The sequence below is a fragment of the Prionailurus bengalensis genome, chromosome D2 (genome assembly GCF_016509475.1).
Source record: "Prionailurus bengalensis isolate Pbe53 chromosome D2, Fcat_Pben_1.1_paternal_pri, whole genome shotgun sequence".
NCBI classification, from domain to species: Eukaryota; Metazoa; Chordata; class Mammalia; order Carnivora; family Felidae; genus Prionailurus; species Prionailurus bengalensis.
The window spans coordinates 32,056,796-32,081,623 of NC_057351.1; the positions used below are offsets into that span (position 1 = coordinate 32,056,796).

Sequence of the window (24,828 nt, forward strand, 5' to 3'; positions counted from 1 at the left end):
GGAAAGAGGTTGTGTGAAAAGCGCAGGTGAAGCCCAGTGGGGCAGGATGTGGGGTGGGCAGGTGCGGGCCCCAGCAGCGCCCTCCACTGGACCAGCTCGCACGGCAGAGCCGCTCCCTGGCTTCCACAGGACAGACTCGGGGGTTGCCTACCCATCGAGGTCCTGGACGATCTTAAGCCCAGAGGGATTTGGAGGCCAGCTCTGCCACTTACCAGCCGTGAGATCTTGGGCAAGTTACCCGCTTAGAACCCTGTCTGCTTCCTCGTTGGGTAAAGGCGGGGAGCAGGGGGTTGTACCTAGCTCCTAGGGCTGCGGCCAGAATTCTACACGGGTGTGTGACCGCATGTTGTGGTGGTGTGGATGCAGATGTTGCTGTAGGTGACAGAGATCAGCTCTGAGCTGATCCCGTCCGGGCCCCGTGACCCCAGCACGTCCTCCGCGGCACCTTCAGAGCTTCGACTGTTTCCCGAAGGGCCCAGCCCTAACCCAGCCTTAGGGAACCCAGGAGGACAGAGGTGGGTGAGCCAGGCGGGAGAGGAAGGAAACGGTCCTGGCAAAGGGAGCAAATGGGCTGCACCAGTCTGGCCCAGAGCTGCACCTGGGCTAGCCTGGCTCAGTGATGAGGCTTGAGCCGGCGGCCAAGTCCAGAGGGCAGTCCTGAGGACACCGGGGGACCCAGGAGGGCCTCTGGCAAGGCCGCCGAGTGATCGGATTTGCTGCCTCCTCCCACGCACAGAGCCCTCGCTCTGTGAGAGCCCTTGCACAGAGTCCCCCTGCGGCTGGCCCTGGCCCTAGTGCACCGAGAGGCCCCCTGTGTTGGTGCTAGCCGCCCCCCACCCTGGCAGGGCCACAGAGGCAGCTTTTCATCCTCTTATTCTGCTTCGTGCATCTAAAAAATGAAAGTTCTCCCTCTCCTCTTCACCGGACATGCATATTTCATACGGTCATTAGACGGTGGCACTAAAGGACTCACAAATCTTCCCTGGTCAGCATCAGCTGCTGGGGCGGGCAGCGAGAGGCCCCAGGGGAAAGGGGTCACTGTAGGAGCCATGGCTGTGCCTAGTCCCCCGGGGGGAGGGAGTGGGGGAGGGGGTGGGAGGTTGGAGGCCAGCGTCTGCCCAGGAAGAGAAGACCATCCCATCTTGTTACCTCATTTCCCTGGGCCTCAGCTGCTCTGGGCCCCAGGGTGAAAGGGCCTAGACAAGGGGACCTCAGGGATCCTTCCTGCCCTGAGAGTCTGAGTGTGGTTCCATAGTGCACCCCGATATGAAGGGCTTTGTCCCGGGGCCAGGAACCCCTCCCATGGTTTGTTTGGTTTTTTTTTTAATGTTTATTTTTGAGACAGAGAGAAACAGAGCATGAACGGGGCAGGGTCAGAGAGAGGGAGACACAGAATCTGAAACAGGCTCCAGGCTCTGAGCTGTCAGCACAGAGCCCGACGCGGGGCTCGAACTCACAGACCGTGAGATCATGACCTGAGCCGAAGTCAGGCGCTTAACCAACTGAGCTACCCAGGCACCCCCCCCTTTTTTTTTTTAATGTTTGTGTATTCCCCCCACACACACCCCATGGTTTGATTGTGCCCCTCACTTCCTGCACGGTCAGCACTCTCTTCCTCTCCTCCTGATCTCCTCCACACCTCCTAGCTGCTCTCTCTGGTCCCCGTCGCCTTCTTCAGCTGTTTCTGCCCCCTCCACTTCGAATCCTCTCTCCTCCTTGGCTTTGCTCCCTCTCCACTCCCCCTCTCTTGCTTCCCTCCCCTTTCTTACTAGAAATTGTCCATTCCCTTCCAAGCATTTATGAAGCACCGCTCTGTGCCAGGCACTGTCTATGCTGGGAGGTGAGCCCGGGAGACGAGGCTCTGCCTGTGTTGTTCCCCCAAACCCTTTCCTTTGATGTATGAGGATGCTGAGGCCTGCGGGGGTGGTGGTGTTCGGTCACACAGTGACCTGGGCTATCGACACTGGCCTAGAACTGGGGTCTCTCCACCACACTGCCCCCTTACCAAGGGTCCCCCAGACCAAGCCGCTCTTACCATAGTGTAGCCATACCACACATGGTGATTATTAGTGAAACGAAAGGGCGCTTAGGGGCTCCTTCCCCCCTTCTCTTCTGGCCCCTGGGGTGGGGAGGAGAGAGGCTAATTCTGAGGAGCTTTGTCTCCTCTCCCTGGAACCTCCAGGTGCAGGTTCCTCTGAGAGCAAGCTCTCCTCTTGACTTAGAAGCAGTAACACACAGAAGCGAAGGGCATGGCGGTAATTGTGAGCAGTGGCTCAGGGCTCCGGGGAGGGTCTGTCGGGCAATCGGTCCTGGGTAGGAGGGTGTTACAGGGCTCAGCGTCCTCCTCGTCACCTATCCGACATGCGTCCCTAAGAAGCTGTGTCCTCGGAGCCTGCCCCGGGGGAAGTCCGCACACAGTCTGCTGGGACGCAAGTGGTGGGGACATTGAATGGGAATCTGGGCACAAGAGGCAGTCCTGTGCAAGTAGGCTGAGCACAGTCCCAGAAATGGCTTCGTTCTGTGGAACCAGGTTTTTGGGGGATGACTAAGATCTGAACCCCTTGGGTACAAAAATTTTTTTTCACTTGAATCATTTGGTATAGAAACATACTATTTACTTACCTGCCTTCCTGAGCTAAGGATACTAACCACAAATGTTTCTCAAAAATTCAGGTTTAGGGGCGCCTGGGTGGCGCAGTCGGCTAAGCGTCCGACTTCAGCCGGGTCACGATCTCGCGGTCCGTGAGTTTGAGGCCCGCGTCGGGCTCTGGGCTGATGGCTCGGAGCCTGGAGCCTGTTTCCGATTCTGTGTCTCCATCTCTCTCTGCCCCTCCCCCGTTCATGCTCTGTCTCTCTCTGTCCCAAAAATAAATAAACGTTGAAAAAAAATTTTTTTTAAAAAATTCGGGTTTATTGTATAGAACATTGAATTTAAGACTTCAAAGAATCTAGGAACTTTATTTTTTTTTAATTAATTTATTTTTTGAGAGAAAGAGAGTGAGTGAGCAGGGGAGGGGCAGAGAGAATTGGGGGGGGGAGAGAGAGAGACAGAGAGAGAGAGAGAGAGAGAGAGAATCCCAAACAGGCTCTACACTGCCAGCACAGAGCCCAATGCAGAGCTCAAACCCACAAACCATGAGATCATAACCTGAGCTGAGATCAGGAGTCGGACGCTTAGCCCAATGAGCCACCGAGGTGTCCCAAGGATGTAGGAACTTGAACCTCAAAAAATACTTAGTACGAAGATATTGAGGGTGGGGGGAATAGAGGTTGGTAAAAGGGTACAAACTCACGCCCAGAAGATGAATGAGGTCCAAGGCTCTAATGTAAAACATGGTGATTATAGTTTACAACACCATATTGTAGAATCGAAATTCGCTAGGGGCGCCTGGGTGGCGCAGTCGGTTAAGCGTCCGACTTTAGCCAGGTCACGATCTCACGGTCCGTGAGTTCGAGCCCCGCGTCGGGCTCTGGGCTGATGGCTTGGAGCCTGGAGCCTGTTTCCGATTCTGTATCTCCGTCTCTCTCTGCCCCTCCCCCGTTCATGCTCTGTCTCTCTCTGTCCCAAAAATAAATAAAAAACGTTGAAAAAAAAAATTTAAAAAAAAAAAAAAAAGAATCGAAATTCGCTAAGAGAGTACAGCTTCAGCGTTCTTGCCGAGAAAGATTTGAAAAGGTATAGAAGCGAGGTGACGGATGCGTTAATTAACTCAGCGGGGACATCCCTGCACAACGGACACGGATATCAAATCATCACGTTGTACGCTCCAACTGCATTACCATTTTATTTGTCAATTAGGCCTCCATGACGCCCCAAAATAAAAGCATTGAAACAAAAGTTTCTATTAGCGGAAAGCCAATCACAATCTTAGAAGCCCTGAGAGTGAAGCACGTGACCCTAGGGTCAGCCCAAGGCCTTGCCCTCCTGGCATCTGGGGGCAGCTCCAGGGCAGTGAGTAGCCTGAGTGACTCCAAGCAGGGTCACCGTGCCTGGCACACGGTGAATGCTTAACAAGGGATGAATGAATGGTGTCATTTAACCTATACTGTGGGCTGCAACCATGCCAGGGACAATGCAGGAGCCAGAAGTCCCAGCCACAGAAACCAAACCTCTGCTAGAAGCACTGTCATCCTAGAGAAGGGAGGAGATGGAGAGGGGCCCCACGAGGGTGGCCGAAAGGATGGATCCCCGGGCTGGGAGTGGGGATCCCTGTTTCTGCCCCACTTTGCCTATAACCTGCTCATGACCTAGAACGGTGACAGCAATACACAGGGCCTCGCTGGGGACTGGGCCTCAGTTTTGTGATCTGTGAACTGGGTAGAAACCTCTGTCTTCCTCATCATGGGGGACGGTTGTGAGGATAAAACGAGGTCCTAGTAAACATGAGCGGTCTTCGAAGATGTAAAAGGTGTGACGACAGGAAAGGCTGGCAGTGGTCACCGTCACTGCCACCGTCATCAGCATAAGGCAGGCGTCTCTCCCTCCAGTCTCTTCCGACTGCAAGTGGCAGAAGCCGAGTTGGACCAGACTGCGTGAAAGAGGTCTTGTTGGACTCACAGACTGAGTCAAAGGGAAGGGATGTCAGGGTCAGGACTCTAGAACACGTAAGCTTCTGCCCCTCTCCTCCTAGCTCTCCTCTGGGGACACCTTCGTCCCCCCTACGCATCCCAGCAGCTCTCAGTCCGTAGTGTTTGGGCTTCAGTGCCCCGGAAGGAAGCGTCCAGCCCCAGCGATAGCCAGAAGAATCCCAGAGAAGGATTCAGATAGGCCCCCACTGCGGTCAAGGGCCTCTCGCGGCCCGGTGCCCATGGCCGTGGCAACTCCCACTCAGAACACTTGCTGCTCCCCCAGAACCGTGCTCTCCAGTGTTCATGTCAATAGCCGTTGGCAACTGGTGGCAACCGTATTGAACAACGCACCTCTAGAAAATGCAGCCTGAGGAGTCGTGTGGGACGACCGTGGGTTCGCTGTGGACGTTTCCTGGTGACATCAGGAGGTCCGCCGGGTCTGGCAGTAACGACTTCCCGTTCTCCCCTTTGCAGGCAACAGACAATGACGTGGGCACCTTCGGGGAGGTCAACTACTTCTTCAGCGATGACCCTGACCGGTGAGACCCAGCCCCCCGCCCCTCAGCGGTGGCACTCTGCTACTCGTGAGGTTCAGGAAACTTCTCAGTGCCCAGGGAGGGTGCCATGCCCCCGTGGCTAGAGCACTGAGCGAGGAGTCGGAAGCCACGGGCACCGCTGCTGGTTTGACCCTGGCTGTGGCACAGTCTCAGTCAGGTCCTCTAACCTCTCTTGGGACGTAGTTTCTCTGACATCCAAAAGACAGCCTTTAGCCTGGGGAATGAAGAAGCTTTGAAACACCAGGGACGGCGCAGCAAGCGATTGCCATAGCAGCAGCCAGCACTTAGGACCCCGGCCCGTGCGTCAGGCCCTCTGCACACGCATTACCTGGCGTCATCCCCACAAGTCCTGGAGGAGCTCAGTGCTAGGCACTGCTATCACCCGCGCTTTACAGACGAGGAAACCCAGACAGGCTGAGTCCCCTGCCCAAAGTCACACAGCTGGTGAGCTCGAGGGCCAGGCCTCTGCCTGCGGTCTTCGCCACCAGGATGCACGGCCTCCAGCAGGACGGGGCTCTCAACATGCCTCGGCCGCTGGGTGGGTGGCTTGCCTCACCACCTGACCTGTGCCAGCCCTGCCCTGTCACCCGCCGCGGTTCCGGGCCTCTCTCTCCCATGTCTGCAGTTAAGCTGAAAGGGAAGCCCTCTCGTTTTTTTGTTTTTTTGTTTTTTTTTTTTCAACGTTTATTTATTTTTGGGACAGAGAGAGATAGAGCATGAACGGGGGAGGGGCAGAGAGAGAGGGAGACACAGAATCGGAAACAGGCTCCAGGCTCTGAGCCATCAGCCCAGAGCCCGACGCGAGGCTCGAACTCCCGGACCGCGAGATCGTGACCTGGCTGAAGTCGGACGCTTAACCGACTGCGCCACCCAGGCGCCCAAGCCCTCTCGTTTTTAACATGATCAAAAGCCAAGCTGGAGTCCGAGGGCAGGTCTGCTTCTAAAAATGAAGTGTCTGATGCATCTGGAGACTCAACAGGGTCCGTAAGACAGTGGCTGTCAGCTTGGATTACTGGCCCTGACGATCTGTGTGGATGGTCAGGAAGAGACAGGGACTGTTAGGTGCATCTGGCCATTTTCTGCCACTCTGGACGGAGCCTCAAAATGGGAGGAAGGAACTAGCAGCAGGAGGAATTTCCTGTCCCTCGGGACACCCTCAGGTGCCTTGTCCTGATCATCGTGGATTTCCTGTTCTCTTCCCATCTTCTTTCCTGGGCTTGGAGCCAGGACCTTCTGGGCTCGGTGGCTGGCAGCTGTGGACCAGGTCTGGGCCTACAGATGTCAACTGACAGCTCAAGGGAGGCTCCTGAGGGGATGTTGAGAAGAGGCGGGTCGAGGGACCGTCTCGCTGGACCTTGCTCCTTCCGAGGACACAGTTCCCGGGCTCTTACACAAGGCTCATCCCTTGAGCAGAAGACCAGGGGTATTATTCCCCAAGAGATGACCAACCCGCCCACCCCTCCACCCCCCCGCCAAACTGGATGCTTTGCCACCCATTTAAAACATTTTGGTGCAAAACCATCTGGAATGGCAGAATCTCTGACCATGACAGTTCTCTGGCATCTAAATATCTGCAGTGGGCAGAATTCCTATTCACAACAGGAGGAGGGTCCTTCTGCCTGAGATTCCTCTTAGATGAAATTAACCTGCTCCTTCCCTTTCCATACCTGACTCTCGCACACCCCCCGCCCCGTGTGGTCCTGATCCCTGCCCACCACCTCCCACCCCACTCTGCATCAGAAATAGTGGGGCTTTTCTTATTTAGGGCAGATTCCTGACTCCGTTCATTCCTGTTTATCACCTTGGGCAAGGACAGGCTGGTACATACAGGCCTTACCTACAAGCTGCCTTACGCCAGGGTCCCTTTCTCTCCGTCTGTCCTACCTGACGCAGGTTCTCTCTGGACAAGGACACAGGCCTCATCATGCTGATCGCCAGACTGGACTATGAGCTCATCCAACGCTTCACCTTGACAGTCATCGCCCGGGATGGGGGTGGGGAGGAGACCACAGGCCGGGTCAGGATCAACGTGTTGGACGTCAACGACAACGTGCCCACCTTCCAGAAGGATGCCTATGTGGGGGCCCTGAGAGAGAATGAGCCTTCTGTCACACAGCTGGTGCGGCTCCGGGTAAGAGAGATGCCAGGGCCTCCTGCAGTCCAGCCCTCCTCCCATCCTTCCCTCTGTGCCCTCGTCCTGACCACCACCCTGCGGAAGCTGCCACGAGAGCCCCCAACCTGCCATCCACAAAGAATTCGGCCCAGATTTGTGTCAGGCCTCTGAGCATTCCCTCCTGTCCCTGGTAACCGAATGGGCCAAGTATCTGTGTCAGCTTAAATTTCAGGTCCCCATTGAGCAAAGGGATGTCCTCCCCATCTCCCTTGGTAGGTGGCAAGCAGTATCTCGCATAAGGATCCCTATCTGGGCCCCTTGGTGGCTGCTTGGAATCGGGAACTGCCGCAGCTGGACAGAACCAGAGACCGTGGGGCACCGCGCATTTCACAGAAGGGGAGAGGGGAGGGGAGACACAGTCCCCAGAGGCACAGTCCCCAGAGGCATAGTTGGAGTAGTGAAGCCAGGACCAGAACTCAGGACCGCACATTCCCAACGTCCTCCTGCAGTGGGATTCCCCCCACACATTGTAACTCTGACCAGAGACTCCTTCCTGTCCTCACTCGCCTTCCCCACTGTGCCCACCCAGAGTGACAGGACCCAGAGCCTCCATTTAGGATGGGTTTCTGAAACCGGCAGGGATGAAGGCCAGGTAGCCGGGGTGGGCACGGCGGCAGGGGAGGGGGGGGGATGCAGAGAAGGCAGGACCCACCCACCATGCCAGCCCTCTCCCACTCAGCTCCCAGTGCACCCAGAGTGGTGGGACGGCCTTGGGGGCCTCTAGGATCAGAGACATCTGAAAAGAAGCCCCAAAAGAGAGTCATGGGGAAAAAGAATCTCTGACCTCATTCCAGTGCATTCTCCCTCCATGTGGCATTCATGCCGTATGCAGTGACACCGACCGTGTGCTGGGCTGTAGGTACACGGCAGTAATCAAGAAATGTAAGGTTCCTGGGGCCCCTGGGTGGCTCAGTCGGTTAAGTATCCGACTTTAGCTCCGGCCATGATGTCACAGTTCGTGAGTTCGAGCCCCGCGTCGGGCTCTGGGCCGACCGCTCAGAGCCCGGAGCCTGTGTCGGATTCCGTGTCTCCCTCTCTGTCTGTCCCTCCCCTGCTGGCGCTCTGTCTCTCTTTCAAAAATAAGTAAACATTAAAAAAGAAACGTAAGGCTTCTGCTTACACAGAGCCAACCGTGTGGGTGAGGCCAGCAGAAACCGAACAAGAAGCTACAGTTGGGTGTGGAGGGGCGGACGGCAGGCTCGGCACAGGGCCTGCCTGGTCCAGAGGTCGGGGAGGGCCCCTGTGGGTGGGCCGTTCAAGCTGAGACTGAAGGCTCTAGGAGGTGGTCACACTGGATATGGTGGCAAGCCTCTCCGTCCTCGGGGGGAGCCCCAGCCTTCCCTTTTCCCAGGGTCTCCAGCTGACCTTCTAGATCTTCACGCCAGCTCCACACCCCAACATGGGAGTCACCCTCCCGCGGAGGGACAAGGAGGGCCCGGATCCCCCAAAGCAGGGGACTCTGGAGGGGGCCAGCCCTCCCCTCCCACCCGCCCTCTTCCAGCCCTGACCCCTGAGGGCTCACGGGCCCTATCTGCACAATTCCAGGCTACAGATGAAGACTCGCCTCCCAACAACCAGATCACCTACAGCATCGTCAACGCCTCAGCCTTCGGCAGCTACTTCGACATCAGCGTGTATGAGGGCTATGGAGGTAGGTAGGCGTGCGGCGGGACCGAGGGCCCAGCCCAGGGAAGAGGGCCTGTGGGCCAGAGCAGGGCCGCACGCTCACGCCTCTTCTCAGGATGGGGTTGGCCATCTGCTTCCCAGCACCCTGGCCAACCCAGGAGACCGCCCCATAGCCCATCGGCTGGAGCGACGCAAGCCAGGGATCGCCCTCCTGTGGGATCAGGATCTGGGTGTCTGATCAGCTACATCCGTCTGTGGGTGTTAGGCCATGGTCAGCCCAGCGTCTGATGTTACCACAGTCTGCGGGGCCGCTATTTCTTACCAAGCCTGTCTGGGCAGGTCCATGGGGACTGGTCAGCCATCCTCCCGATCCTTTGGGTGCACCTCAGCTGCCCCCCCCACCCACCCACCAGGCTGTGGCCACTCCCTGCTGGGTCCAGGCACAGTCCCATACTCTGGACCTCGCCCTGCCTGCCCCGCCGTGACTCCTGACTACTAGAACGCAGGCAGGGAATCGCAGCAGCCACCTTGAGACCACCTGGTTTGGCAGATGAGGGGCACCCGAGGTCCAGAGAACAGGGAGCGACTTGCCCAAGGCCGTGCGGCAAAGGTGTCCAAGGAGACCCGTGTGATCTGGCTCCTGGTTGCCTCTCCCGGCCTCTTCTTTCAGCGCCTCTCTGCCCACACCAGAACCCAGCCTCTTTGAACCCCTTGACACTCTCTCCCCTCAGTGGTCATCTCTGTGTCTTTGCAGACTCGGTTCCTCCTGCCAGGAAAACCCTTCCTCCCTGTCTCTTTGCTCTGCCTCCCTTCGGCCATTAAGCCCATAACCTCTGGCTGGCTTTAAGGGCTCCTGCGGACGTCCCCTCCTCTGAGAAGCATCCCGAGTGCTTGAAGATGAGTTAGGTGCCCCCAAGGCAGAACGGATGTGCTTTGGGTGATTCTGAGTTCAGCACTCACCCCTCCTGCACCCCACAGTGGGGTCGGAGAAGTGTGGCTGCACAAACTGCGGTCCCGGCTCTAGGTGCTACAGCCTGATGGTCTCTATAAAATCTGTGTACCCCGTTTAAAAACCTTAAGTTCCACGTCTCTGCCCACTTGCACACGCCGGCCTCTTCTTGACCCTCCCTCAGGTTTTATATTACCAAAGCAATAATTTTGCTCCCATTTGCCACGTCCAAAGTGGTGACTTCATACTGTTGTCAGGACTTCGCAGACCACCAGTGACCCCCACGCCCGAGCCACTGTGCCTTCCCTCCCCCAAATGGAAGAGCACCTATGGGAGAGTTCAGGCATGTGTACTGGGGAGGGGCATTGGAGGGGGACATCTCAGCTCCCTCAAATCCTGCCTTTCGTCTCTGCCCGCCTCTGGCTTTGTGTGCGTGGCAGGGGCGGGGGGCGGGGGGTCTTTACCACCTTCAAGCAGTGTTCTGCTGAGAGTAAAGTCTATGACACCGTGCCCTGAGTAACCCCTCAAAGGGTCTAAGCAGTGCCCAGAGCAGGCCACTGGACGGGCACAGAGAGCCCACGGGTTAAAGGGAGGAGATGGGGGAGGGAAGAAGAGAGGAGAAAGTCCATGGGAGGGAACAGGCGGGGCCATAGGAGATGGAGGAGGGAGCTGCTGTCTGCACCCCACTGCTGGCATCACCCCCAGTAGCCCCGAGGCTAGGCAGTAAGTGGGTGCTTCTTTGGAGGGAGAAGTGGTAAGAGACTGAACTAGACAGACTGAGGCATGACCTTGTCCTCTCGAGCAGCTCCCAGACTAATGGAGAGTGCCAGATAAGTAGGTGAGACAGACAGACAGATAAGCAGCCAATGGCACCCACCGGGAAAGAGCCTGGGCTCTGAATTCAGAGCCTATGCCTCTGTCATAGTCGCTAGCTGTGTGACGTTGGGCGAGTTACTAAACCTCCCTGAGCTTGGTTTCCTCATCTGTAAAGCGGTGCTTACATTACCACCAAAACAGTTCACACCAAGTGTGCTCAGCACTGGGCCTCGCATGTATCAGGCGGTCAGTAAACCTAAGGCAAGACCACGAGGCTCCAAGAGTTCAGGGGAAGGAGGGGGAAATGAGGCAGGGCTGGCCAGCCCGAGCCAGCCACGTCCTCCCTGCCCAAAGGAGACCCCCGGCTGGATGAGCATCTAAAGTCTGCTTATCGGGCTCCACGCTGACAGTGCAGAGCCTGCTCGGGATTCTCTCTCTCCCTCTCTCTCTCTGCCCCTCCAATGCTCGATCTCTCTGTCTCTCTCAAAATGAATAAATAAACTTTAAAAATTTAAAAAGAAAAAACGTCTGCTTAGAGAGGGCCTGGGGCCCTGTTCCTGTCATTTCAGTGATCAGTGTAAGCCGTCCCCTGGATTATGAACAGATACCCAACGGGCTGATTTATCTGACAGTCATGGCCAAGGACGCTGGCAACCCCCCTCTGAACAGCACTGTCCCTGTCACTGTCGAGGTGTTTGTAAGTACCCAGGGGTGCCCGTCGTGCAGGGCGAGGGGTGGTGAGTGCTTCCCAGAGTGTTGGGGGCCCTGCCTGAGCCCAGTGGTGTCAGACCGTGTCCCTACATCCTCGGCTGTCCCCACAGCTCTGGGAGTCGCCCAGCAGACTGCCCCAACGGCTGCCCCCAGCAAACCTGTCATGCTGCAGCACCCAAGCTGCCTCCGAGCTCAGCCAGGGAGGCCCAGGCCCTGGGGTGCGAGATGAGCCTGACGGTCCCGCTCCAACTCCATCAGGGGCCTCGGGTCACCCGCTGACGGGGAACAGGAGCCAGGGCTCAAGCGGGAGGGAGTGTCACGGGACTCCCTCATGTACAGCCATACTTTGTGAGGTCCGAGGAAATTACTAGAAGGTCATCTTCTCTCTTCTGTCTCTCCGAAACCAAACCACAGCTTGTCTGACATGAGTGCCGAGCACACGTGAGTGCTCTCCGGGTCTGAAATTATTAGTCACTGAATCTATCTCCACTCTGGTTCCTTCGCCCCGTGCCGCTCCCCCAGTGATCCCAGGGGTGCAGGGGCCCCAGGGGGCCTTTCCCCGCCGGAGACCTCCTCACGGCATCTGCACAAGCACACCCCCCTCCCCATCTCATAGAGGCTGCTCCCAGCAGCACAGGGTGGAGGCGTGTTGATGGCAGAGTTAGTGCATCACCGGCTCCAGGAGGATTAGATCAGATTGTCAGGTGAGGAGATACGCTGCGATCTGACATGCGCTCGGGAAAATCCCTTCCAGAGCGGGCGTGCTAGATGACCTTCCTGTCCCAGCCCGCTTCGCCGGTAGCTTCTGGCACTGCCCCACACCTGGCTTTACAAAGCCTTGTCCTCTCGACCCAAGACAGAGGCTCCGGGGCCAGCTCCTGAGCGCGAAGGTCCTTGTCTGGGCAGGGACCCCTACTGGCTTGCTGCATAGGATGGGCTGGCAGTGATGAGGCCAGGGCTGAGGCCCTGGGGGGAGGGGGGGAGCCCTGCAGGTGGGCATGTGGGAGCAGGATTTAGGGGTGGCCTCAGAGGGTAAGGCTGGGCAGAACCAGCAAAGGGAAGAGCAGAGAGTCTGAGGCCCTGCTTCAGGGAGTGGCAGGAGGCCCCGGGGTGGGGGTGGGGTAGAGGGGGGCAAGGGTGGAAGAGAGTCGCAGAAGCCTCAACACTCACTGCTTGCCTTTAACCTGCAGCGCAGCTCCCCCCTTTGAAGTACCGAGCAGAACCAGAGGGCTCTCCCTTCCAATCGTGACCACATCTTGGTTTTCTAACCCACATGACCCTGACCCTCGTTTCCCGGTCTTGATTAAACACTGCCCCCTTCAAAGCCCCCCCCAGTCCTGGTCACGCTCCTAACCCTGACCACCCCACCCATTATTTCCAGCCTGGCTGGTGTTCTCCGCCCAGGCAAGCAATGACTTCCCCCCAACCCCAGTCCCCAGGCAAGCAATGATTTCCCCCCCCCCCAGCCCCCGCGTGTGCGGGTTTGCAGTAGCGCATGGGCGAATGTGCCTGCGAAGCCAGTTCCGCCCTAAAGGGGGTGCTGTGAACGGAGGGAGGAACGTAGCTGTGGAGGTTTATGGTTCTGAAACAGGGCTCTGCCACCCGCTAGATGTGTGACCTGGGGTCCTTAACCCTCTCTGGGCCTCAGTTTCTTCATGTGCAAAATAGGGATAATCGTGGTACTGCCTCATGATCTTATCATGAGGATTAAGTGAGATCATGCCGGTGACACTCAGCACCTGTAATGTTGGCTGTCGTCACGGCTGATAAGACAGACGTGCATACGATCGGCAGCATCCATGCCCAGGCTGTCTCTGGTACAAACGGGAATTCCGGAGAACTCTGCCAGACAGAGAAGAACCCCCTGTAAGTTTGGGGAAGACGGATGAGGCAGAGGGTGGGAATAGGGGAGGTCTAGAGAAGTAAGGTGAGGTTGTTTTACACCAGCCCGGGGATGGGCAGGCCGAATTGGCCAAATGGAAACGGAAACTTCTTGAGCTCCAATAATATGTGAGGTGCTTGCACATTACACAATCTCTCTTAATCCCATTTTACAGATGAGGCAAGTGAGGCTCAGGAGAGGAACAGAGCAGAGCCCAGATCACCAGCGCCTTCCTCACTTTTGGGCTAGCAAGTGGCATTTGAATTTGCTTCTGGTCCTAGTAAGCTAGGATTTGAATCCTGACCTGACTCCTGAGTTCACCTTCTTCCCACTGCACTCCAAGGCCTGAAAGCCCTCTGCGTGTGATTGAGACCCATACTCCTCTAGGTCCGTGGAAATTTCCTGGAGCTCTTCTTAAAATGCAGATTCTTATTTAGTGAGTCCAAGGAAGGGCTGAGGCTCTGCAGGCCTAACAAGGTCTGGGCAATGTTGATGCTTTGGGTCAGGGGACCACCCTTTAGGTAGCAAGGCCTTCCAAGCTCTGCCCTGATGGGATCTTGAGACCCAGGGACTATGCCAACCTGTGGTTCGGTTGAGGAACCCAGAAAGGGCCCCTTTCTCCTTTTGCCTCAGCTTCTCCAGTGGAGCCAGGGCAAGCGGGAAGAGGGCGGCCAAGGAACCAAGCTAACCTTTCATTCACTGGGAATCAAAGAGTGGCCTCCCGGCCCAAGACCAGACAGCAGGGTCTCCATGTGCAGGGGTGGGTGGGGGCAGGAATCCACTTGGCCTGGAGCTACCTGAGCCCGGCAGAAGGGGTCATTTTCAAATCCCCTCAAAGCTGTCACGCAGGTCAGTGAGGGCCCTACGCTTTCCTTCCACGTGTGCCCCTGGCCCCTGGGGGCGGGGGGGGTCGGTCTGGCAACAAAGACAGGTGCCACCTTGGCTGTGAGTGAACAGCCTCTCTCAGGCAGGGCTTTGGGATGATAGAGTCGCTCGTGTCTAAGGACCACACTTGAAAAGGTCACCGCCTTTGGGCTGATTTTGCATGTGGGTGATTTTTAAGTAGCTGTCACTTGGCTAAGCTGCTGCCTCCATCCACCAAAGGGATTTTCTCTCAACTGGGGGCGGGGGGTGGGGGAGAAAAACCCAGTGCAGATGAGTAGCTTATGGCGGCACTCACTGCACAGGGTGGGGGCGGGGAGAGGCAGATCAGGCCGACAGGGCTCCTGAGGGAAAAGGAGGCGGGCGAGAGGGGCCAGGTGATTCAGGTGATTCCTTTTCACCCACTGCTTGTTGGTTTTTAATAAAGAAGTCAAACTCGGTTTGTAGATTTCCCATTAGGGGACAATAAGCTTTTGTAGAGGGAGCCGCTGAATTAGAACTAATAGCGAATGCAGTGCCAGGATCCGGGGAAATATCACCGCTAATAAGTTTCTGCCTCGTGCTCTGTCACTGACATTCTCGACGCCGTCTCGCGCAGCCAAGCAGAAGGCTTCGATCTATCCGTATATGGGGCACCCGCGCTTGCACCAGAGGGATGCCCAGGCAGGCTGTTGGGGCACCGGACGTCAGGCGAGTCCTCACGCCATGGGTTCTCTGAGGCGGGGGAGCTGCTGCACAGCCCAGAGCCCGGGGACAGGCGGGGGAAGAGGGGGAGCACCACTCCTTTCTGGGCACCCACAGTCTGGCAGGATGGGACTGTCTTAAGTCCCAAGGGGTGGACAGCAGCTTTGGTGCCCCCCCCCTCTCTCTCCTCCCCCCCTTCTCTCGCTCATTGCTGCTCAGCTAGAAGGGACTCCAGCAAAAGGAGCTTCCCCCCAAAGAGCTCCCGGTTCCTTGGGGAATGAGGCCCTGGGGGGGCAGTGCCGCGAACACTGCGGACTCCCCCGGAGGCCACCGCCCCAATACCCCTGCCCCCGCTCCCTGGCTCCCAGGGGAAGGGGAGAAGGCTCTGAGTCGGGTGGGCCAGTGGGGGCTTCCTCCCAGAGGCCAACGGGCAGAAATTCTCACTGATTGATTACAAAATGCCGTGGGTGAGGACCAGAGTCTTCAAGGTAGGGGGAAGTCGCCCCTAGCTGGGCAAGAGGGAGACAGAGGAGCCAAGAGGAGGCAGAGGCTGTGCCTGTTCAGCCCCTCGGCCCACACCGGCCCTGACCGCTGCCCCGCTGACCTGCTTGCTGGTGAAGGTTGGGCCAGATGAGGGACTGCTCAAGACCTGGACGAGGTGGGCTCTGGGAAGCCGCCTGACCCTGCCTGCCTGCCACTGCACACTTCTGTATCCTCCGGGCCAGAGTGCTCCTTGCTCCCTTCATTTCTGGGGGCCAGGAGGGTTCTAGAACCTTCCACCGTCATCCTGGCGGAGCTGGGAGGGAAGTTGCAAGCGGGCACCCCCAGCGTGGAGGACGATGAGCTGAGCAGGAGAACAGGAGCGAGCTTGGAGCTGCACCAAAACACCAATGGGAGAGCAGGGAACCTGCTGCTCCCTGCTGCCTACATTCTCCATCTTCCTGGCCCTCACACGTCTCCCCAAGGCCCGTCCTCCGTCCCTGTACTATAGCCCAGCCAGGGGAGCACCTGGCCCCTTCGTGACAGCCCACTTGGTTCTGGTCGTGCGTCAAGGCCAAAGCCCCTCAGCGCCAGCCACGCCCAGCCTCCCCTTGGCCGACAGACCAGCCCTGCAGGCCTTCCTGTCCCCTCCAACCTGTCTGTTTTCCTTCCAGGATGAGAACGACAACCCGCCCACCTTCAGCAAGCCTGCCTACTTCGTCTCCGTGGTGGAGAACATCATGGCAGGTACGGGCTCGGGCGGGGGAGGGTGTGAGGGCACGAAGCCAACAGACACCCCCATGACAAGCGAGGGGAGCCTCTGGAGAGGTCCGGTCATCTGCCAGCGAACAGCCATTTACAGAGCACGAGCCCCTACTATGTGCAGGCGCTCCGCTGGGTACTTGGTCCCCACTCTCCCGCAGCTGCAGCCTCGTGGGAATGGTGACCCATCAGTAATCCGACAACCTTGATTAAGTGAGTGTATACAGAGTACTGAATCACAGTGCTGTGAGGCAGGTCCCAGGGCCAGGGTGGCCAAGGGGGTGGCCTGAAAGGATGCTGTGCGTACCTACGTGAGAACAAGAGTGGGCCGCTCATCTCTCGGCTGTGTCTCTGGTGGCAGGGCCCAGCTTGCAGACCCGGGGCCACCAGCTCCACATTCAAGTTCCGGGGGACCCGCTCCGTCCTTCCTGACGGCTTCACCCTTACACCCAGGGTGGACTGTTCTAGTGGGGAAACCGCCCTATCAGGAATTGCTGTAGCATCCGGAGGTGGCAGGGGTGACCTTCTGTGGCACCATGGAGCCTTCTCTAGGGAGTCTCCGGGTACCTTCCTGGTATCTGATGATTTTTCTGGGTGGGTGCCAGGCTGTGCCCAGCCCACCCTTCCCTGTCCCAGTCGGGCATCTCCTGGAGAATAACACTGCTGAAGCTACCCCCGTGCACTCCCCGCTGTCCCCGTGACCTCTGCTTAGGAGAGGCCTTCGTCATGGCACTTAGTCCGCTTCCAGCTTGTGCTTGGATAAAGGGTGTGTCAGGGCCCCGTGTACCTGTCCCCCTGCTCAGGGTGAGACCGAGAGTCAGATTAGAGGCTTCACAATCCCCGGAAGGGGCCAGAATGACCTGCCTATCTCACAGCCCTCTCCCTGGCCCCTTGGACCCCCAGGGACTGTTGATTCACGCACACAATAGTAACGGCAGCCTGTGGCTCAGAGAGAGCTGCCACGGGCCTGCACCCTGCATGGGCCTGCTTCCCCTCCCCCATCCTCACCAACGACCCCGCAAGCTGGCTTTCTTTCCAGGTAGACCCATTTCACAGAGGAAGAGGCCGAGGCTCAGACAGTTGCCAGAGGGTCCCCTGGGGTTCCAGCCTGGGCGTCAGACACCGAACCTCCTCGGTGGGGCAGTCGGGTGGCAGTGGGGACAGGAGGGGGCTGGAGCCCCAAACCCGACCGATGAGGGTCTGGTGAGCACAGCTGGGAAAGGCGGATCCCCCGACCCCGGATTTCAGGAGATGGAAATGAAGGTGAGGGCCTTCACTAGACATTACAGGGAAAATAAAATCCCTTATAAATTCCCCTTGTGAACGAGATGGAACAAGACCGAAATTGAATACGGTAAATGTGGCATCATGTAACATGGGGCTTCATTTCTTTTTGACTCAAAGCCAAAGCTGGCCAGTCTGAGTGTATCGCCCATGGCGAGCGGCCAGAGAGAGGTGGATAGCAGTGGTGGGTCGCGAGCTTCTGGCACAAGCCACCGCCACCGCAGGCTCCGGGACCCCCTTCGTGGAGCCTTGTCCCCACGCAGCCCAGGGAGCTCTGGAGGTCGAGCCTCCCCGCCTCATCCCTGGGTGCCCCAGCAGCAGGCTCCCTGCCTCCTGAAGGCTGGTCACCAGGAGGTCCCGGGTCCCCCTCCCAAGGCCAGGGGCCGCAAACCCGGGGTGAGCGTTCCCCACTTTGTCTCCCGGAAGGGGCCACGGTGCTGTTCCTGAATGCCACGGACCTGGACCGCTCCCGGGAGTACGGTCAGGAGTCCATTATCTACTCCTTGGAGGGCTCCTCCCAGTTTCGGATCAACGCCCGCTCAGGTGAGCACCCCCCCCCCCCCCGCCCCGTGCCCCGTGGTCCCCGTCACCTTCACCTCAGGCCTGCTCCCCACGCCCAGCCCTGGTCCTGCTCCTGGGCCAAGTTCTCTCTCCCTTTCACAGGAAGCCCTCATGTGGAGCACGCCAGCTTTGAGCGCCTGGTCTTATCCCTGAAATATTAACCTGAGTGTGATTACTGATCCTACACGCCCCCCCCAAAAGAAATTGGAACGTGAATGTATCCACTTCAGGGTATCTTTCAATGGTGAAGAACCCTGTTAGGTTTAAAATGTGTTCCATTTTACCAACAGCTGGCCAACATGCCACCCTTTGGGGGCGCTCTTTCCTCAAGCCTCCATGTCCTCCTCCCTCAGTGGCTGACCTATTTGCTGAACTCTGGCTTCTCCTCTTAACACTGTGTAAGCCTTGGTTTCCCCCCTGCAGGACGAGGATGGTCACGTTAGGGGTGGAGTGTGGGTCACGTGAGTGATTGCAGGGAGCGCTCATAGAGTGGTCCCTGGCATACAGTAAGTGCTGACAGAATCACGTCTTCATCATCATCGTCTTTGGTCTTTTCACCCAGAGGCCCCCATCCCCGGCTCCCTGGTCAGCCCACGGAGCCCTTACCTCTCTTCCCCCTTTCCCCATACGCCTCCCTCCAGATCTCTCTCCCTTGAAGCTGGTGGGGGGGGGGGGGAGGGGGAAAAAGCAACAATAGACCCCAGATCAGAAGCTGGGAAGGGATATGAGGCCCTTGGACATTCATTCATGTATTCAGGCTTCAGTGGGGACCTGCTCTCCACCAGGTGCCGTGCTGGGGCGCAGGATGGAATCAGACATGACCTGTCCTCCTGGGGTTCCCGGCCCATTTAGTGGACATGCAAGGCCCCCCGCTTCTGAGTCCCCGATTCTGTATTGTAAGGGCACTGCCGATGCCAAGTGGGCCAACCCTGAAATCTCAGTGGCTCAACACAGCAGAGATTCTAACTCACACGGCAGTCCAGCACCACGTCCGGTGGACAGCCTTCCGCATGGCGATTCTGGGACCCGGGCGCCTTCCCCGTTGTGGCTCCAAGGTCACTGCAAAAGGGAAGAGAGCCTGGAGTGCTGTCAAAGGAGATGCCTATGGGCCAGGCCCGGAGGTGACATATGTCACTTCTGCCCACATCCTATTGGCCGGAACCAGGCAACGGCCCCGCCTAGGTGAAGGGGGCCTCGGGAAGTGGTTTCTGGCCTGCCAGCCCCTCTCAGGCAGTCATGCTCCCTTAACACAGCTCCTTCAGCTATGAAGGTGTGTTTTCCTCAGAGCTCCTTGGTCAAATTAGCCAGGCCTGCTCCACAAAGGTGGCCTTAATTGGATCTAATTTCCCAGACAGGGGTAGCCATCTATCACACCGACAAGTTCACGTTTAAAACTTTTCAGAGATTAATTTCTTCCTTGCCCTGCCAATTAATCGACACCACCCCAGCAAGGAGCACGGTGTGGTGGGCAGACCTTTGCCAGTCTTTTGTGTTTGGCCTCAGCACCTTCACTGTCCCGTCCCCATGCTCAGCTCCCCTCTCAGCCCTGCACAAGCCAGACGATCTGCCAGTGTGGCAGGGAGGCAAATGTGAGACATCTGGTCCAGCTGCATCATTTCATGGTAGAATAAGCCAAGCACAGAGAAGTTGAGTAACTTGCCGGGGGTCACACAGCGCAGGCAAGAGGGATTAAAAAAAAAAAAAAAAAGACAGTCCCTGCCTTGGGGGTATTCTCACAGTCTATTGAAAGGAAATAAGCCTTTTCTGAGTGTGGAGAGCTTGACCTGTAGTTACGTAATCCTCACAACAGCTCTGATCCGAAGGCGTACTAATATCCATTTTACAGGTGAGAAAACTGAGGCCCACTTTTCCAAGGCTGAACGTGTAGAAAAGGGCTGTTAATCAGAATTCAGATGTGGGCCTCACTGTCCTCAAGGCATCGCTCTTCTCCATAGCCCATGTGCGCTGGTAAATGGCCTGCCTACCATGACGCCCTGAGGCTGGCCCACCTCACAGCTGCTCCTGAGAGCCAAGTTCAAGCATCTCCTCCACTCTGTGTTCAGTGCCATCCAGTCAGTAGCTTACAGTGGCCCTGGTGGGAGCATTACGACTTGAAAATCAGCAAATGCCTTTTTGTTCTTGTTTTAGGGAGGCGGTTGTCAAACACCAGCACGCCACGTGACCCGGCGTGACCTCCACGTTTTAGTTATACCAGAATACAAAGAAAAGCCAAAAACGGGCTGATAAATGATCCATTTTTTGAAAAATTTGTGTAACATTTATTTTTGAGAGACGGCAAGCACGAGTGGGGGAGGGGCAAGGGAGAGAGGGAGACAGAGGATCCAAAGCAGACTCTACCATGAGCAAAGAGCCTGATGCAGGGCTCGAACTCACGAACTGTGAGCTCACGGCCTGAGCCGAAATCAAGAGTCGCATGCTTAACCGACTGAGCCACCCAGGTGCCCCGATGGTCAATTATAATTGCTTGTATTTCATGAAATAACTCATTTATACACTGGGGGGGGGGGGGGGGACACCTCAAGGCAATATAATCACGTTACAAGGTAATTAAGGAAATTCTTTTATAACTGTTCTCAATACACTGTAAGTTACTTGTCCAGTAATGAGTCACCAGGGCGAACATGTGTGAAACATACATTTCAGTGCTGTCCTGTAATAAACAGCGCCAGGCACTGTTCATCAGCCTTCTGTGATGTCAGCCAAATTAATCCCTCAACAGCCCTATTACTTTTCCCTTTTGACCAGATAAGGAAACTGAGGCACATAGGATTTAGGTAGCAAGTCTCAAGTGATAGGGCTGCTAAGATAATGTCAAAAATCTTAAGAGAGGTCTTTTGTGGCCTGTCGTATTTTCCATCCCCTAACGCCATTATCAGCCCAGATTTTCCCACATTAAAAAATGACTTTCCGATCAGAAAGGTGTTGCCACCTCTGGCTTCTGGTTGCCAAGGCATAGGTGCTATCCCCTGTCCCTTCACGAGCGTCACCTCACACCCCAGCACATGCACACACGTGCAAACACATGCTGGCAGCTTGTGCAAACGGCTTCACCCCCTCTCTCCCTCCTTCCCTGCTCCCTCCCTGGCCCGCCCAAACCCTCTCTCCTGCAGGCGAAATTACCACCACCTCCCTGCTTGACCGTGAGACCAAGTCTGAATACATCCTCATCGTACGAGCGGTGGACGGGGGCGTGGGCCACAACCAGAAAACCGGCATCGCCACCGTGAGTGCCCGCCCCCTGCTGTGACCCCTGCTCCCCAGCCCATCTTTAGGGTGCACCTGTGTCCTGATGCAGTGTGAGGCACGTGGGAGCGGGGTGAGGGTGGCAGTTACCAACTCACTGTCAGCCAGGGTCAGCCCTGGGGCCGCTGCAGCCGCGGGAAATAAAGGCATTCCCACCTGGGACGTGGTGGCACATGGGAGGAGCAAACGTCCCCCAAAGACCAGCGGGGCAAGAAGCAGAAAGCGTGTGCTCCATAGGCCCTTCCCTAGGGGCTCCTACACGGGGCACGTATTCCTGCCAGGAAGAGTGGCCCAGAACAGGAGGCAGGGCCCCCAACCCTCACCACCCCTCACCTTGGTGCTGAGAGATGATGCCTAGATTTCCCTGCCATGAGTAAGCGGGACCCATAAAGGCCTAGATTCCCCATCCGAGGCCTGGTCATCCCACCGAGGTGCCTCAGATATAGGAAGCTAGAGAAGGGACATCCGAGGGTCCTGACCGGGCTCTGGGCTGCACGAGAGATGGGGGGCAGGGAGAAGCAGGAAGACGCGCGGACCACTCACTCTAGCCACCTCCCTTCCATGACCCTCCCCTTGCTTTCTCTGGCTGCCCCTCAGGAGCCCTCCCCGACCTCTCCGCACGGCCCGCACCCTACCCACCGCAGCTGCCCCCCATCCTCGCCCAGCCAGAGGGGCTGGTGTCAGTATTTCTTGGCCAGAGACTTGGCAGAAAAATCCCCAGTACCCCGTCCAGTCATGGGAGGCCCCTGCTAATAGGATTCTGAGCCCTATAAATAATTCACGTGGGTGGCAGGGGAGCAGGGAAATTGCTTGGCTGGTAGCGAGACTGACGGAATCTCAGGGGATTCTACTAGGTCCCCCCACCCTGTCAGTCACCTTCCACCAAGACAGGGGTGGGTGAGAGAAGGCCCAGGTTACAGGAAGTATTTCAGGGGTCACTTCCTTCATTCCTCTGCTTCCTGATGGGATAACACCTCAGCTGTCTCCTGAAGGGATCTGGCTCCCTCCTTGAAAGCCCAGGCCTGCCCCGAAGCCCCCAAAGTGGGTGGAACCAGTGGAATTAATGCAGAGATGCCCCGCAGGCACCCGAGTATGTCCCCCTCGTGGGCACTGCCCTTGCACAGCTCAGCCAGGTGCCTCTCCCCCCCCCCCCCCCCCCGTGGCTTCGCAGGTGAACATCACCCTCCTGGACATCAACGACAACCACCCCACCTGGAAGGACGCCCCCTACTACATCAACCTGGTGGAGATGACCCCTCCAGATTCTGACGTGACCACGGTAAGTGGCGGTAGGACAGCCGAGCCTCCAGGCTGCCCTCCTGAAGGTGTCTGCCATTCCCTCGTGAGCCCATGGGCCGGTCCACGTGGGACGGATGGATGTCATGTCTCCCTCTGAGCCAGCCCACGGAGCAGATTTCCGGAAGCTCTCTTGCATGGTGGAAGGTAGTCAGAGTTTGGCAGAAAGCCCTCACCTGGGCCTCAGAGACAGTGGGCTTTGGGCTTTGTCAAAGGGAGCAATGGCAGCCCAGGGACAGTGACAAGGCAACTAGGGCTGGTTCAGCTAGTGACCACACTTGGCAGAGACCCCGGGACTCAGTCCGGGCCACAAGGAGTGCCCCACCCTCCCCAGGGAGGTATAGGCGTCCTCCTTAAGTCCTACAGCATAGATTCTGCCCCCCACCTTGCCCTCACTGCTTCTGTCACTGCAGCGGGAGCCTGGTCAGCTCCCCCCACAGGCGGGCCCCAGGGCTTTCCCAGTGGGGCGTTTGAAGTTCGCCCAGGGATTTTCTGGCCCGGAATATTCCAGGTCTGCCCAGGCCCCTGGGCGTGCTGCGTGCAGGGATATGACTCAGAGTGGGGAGCAGGGGAGACATGGCCAAAGCCTCAGGAGTCCGGAAGGGAGCCAGCCTCCTGGGGAAGATGAGGAAAGTCAGGGTTGCACACCCCACTCGGTCTGCTCTGGAGTTCACGTTTGTGAGGCTGTCTCTTCCCCTCACCCGTGTGCCCCCTTTGGCCTCATTTGAGGTGGCTTATCCCCAGTGTCCAGCCCCACGGCCACTCCGCCAGCTGTGACGAACACGAACCTGATAGTCCATGATAACCCCACATATTGAATGTCTGCGACATGCCAGGCTTTGCCCGGAGGCTTCTCATGATTTCTCTCTCATCCTCATGACGGGGCAGGTAGACTCATTGCTCCCATCACACTGTGGAGGCAACCGAGACTTGGAGTTTGAGGGGTTTGTCCGGGGTCCCAGAGCTAGTAAGAGGTTGTATCAGGACTTGAACCCAGGTCTGTCTGATTTGGAAACTACCTGGTCCAGCCCTACATCCCTGCTGGCTCAGGGAGCCCTGGCTGGTGGGCCAGGTCCTGAGAAACTGGAGAGTGTGGGGGGGGGTGGGACAAGGAGGGCACGTTTCATATCCAGCTCTCCAGGAAGGCTGCCCAACCCCCTTCGAGGCTTAGCCTCCCCACCCCCGCCCCTCATCAGCCATAGCCAGTAGGACTGGTCTAGACTGGTAAGGATGTCAGCCTCGAAGGGAGTCTCCTTTCCATGTGTTCAAGATCTGAATGGCTCTCAACTGGTGGGTGGATCCCCCTCCCAGACATTCCAGTAGGGTCTGCGTCAGGTATCTGGGATCTAGTTTTTCAAAGTCCCAGTGGGAGGACTCCTTGGAGCCCGGGGCCGGGTTTGGGAACCACTACCTTGGGCCCTTTCCTGGCTGTCTCAAGTGCTCTAGACCTTGTGGGCACTCTCTGCTGCCATCTCGTGGGCACTTGGGCTCTAGCCCAAGACCACTCCAGCCCGGGGCCCCAAGAGAGCCTACCTCGGAACACCTGCCTGATCAACTCTTACCTTTGCTTTACGTTTCTGAGAAAATCTTCCCAGAGGGCATTGAGAGGCAAGTGAGACAGGTGTCCCTGGGAGAAAGTGGCTGCATGGGACACTAGCCAGAGGTGCCATGTTTGAAGAGTCCACCTGCCAGACAGAGAGAAGGTTTGCGGGACTGGGACTGCACTTGGCCTTGGGCATTTCCCAGATCTGGTCCCCAGTGGCGCTCTCCAGGTCTCCAGCCTTCCTTGCAGCCTTTGGACTGTGAGTAGGTGTGGACAGTGGGCCAGGGGCCTGCTGCCCAGGGTCTTCTCACTCCCCGGGAACCTCGGCAGACCTTCAGTGAGCACCTGCCATGTCCCCGGCCCTGTGCCCGTCAACCTTAGAAGCACAGAAAGTGACGACATTCCCCTCTGTTTTCAGGGAGGTTTGTGTCACTTTTCTGCTTAAACCCACCACTGGTTCCCATCTCGCCCTGTGTAAAAGCCAGAGTTCTTAGCAGACGGACCTGCCCCACCTTTATCTCTGGGGAGTCGGACATGTGAACCCACCCCTCAGGACAGGCTTGGCATGGCCGTTCCTCCCGCAGGGTGGGGATTCCAGTGTTTCAGTGCCCCCTGCTAGTGTTTGAGATGCCCCCCGCCCCTACAGTGTCATGACTCAGAAGTTGAAAGAGAAAAGGGCAAAGTCAAAATTAAAACTTATTATGTCAAACGTCTAGCCAAATATATAATGACAACTTCAGCAATCATGGGATTTAGCATCTGAAAAACTTTCATTGCACTTAAGGACAA

The 24,828-nt window shown here is 57.3% G+C and overlaps 1 protein-coding gene across 5 annotated transcripts in view; it reads left to right on the forward strand.

The window, feature by feature from the left end:
• CDH23 (cadherin related 23) overlaps nucleotides 1-24,828 on the forward strand; it is a 414,161-nt gene that overhangs the window by 280,196 nt on the left and 109,137 nt on the right. For all 5 annotated transcript variants that reach the window (XM_043596561.1, XM_043596567.1, XM_043596564.1 and 2 more), the window contains 8 exons: nucleotides 5,044-5,108; nucleotides 7,020-7,257; nucleotides 8,845-8,950; nucleotides 11,260-11,387; nucleotides 16,004-16,076; nucleotides 17,802-17,918; nucleotides 21,068-21,180; nucleotides 22,372-22,479. In XM_043596561.1, the coding sequence (XP_043452496.1) occupies nucleotides 5,044-5,108; nucleotides 7,020-7,257; nucleotides 8,845-8,950; nucleotides 11,260-11,387; nucleotides 16,004-16,076; nucleotides 17,802-17,918; nucleotides 21,068-21,180; nucleotides 22,372-22,479 (948 nt within the window). The remainder of the gene's footprint in view (nucleotides 1-5,043; nucleotides 5,109-7,019; nucleotides 7,258-8,844; nucleotides 8,951-11,259; nucleotides 11,388-16,003; nucleotides 16,077-17,801; nucleotides 17,919-21,067; nucleotides 21,181-22,371; nucleotides 22,480-24,828) is intronic.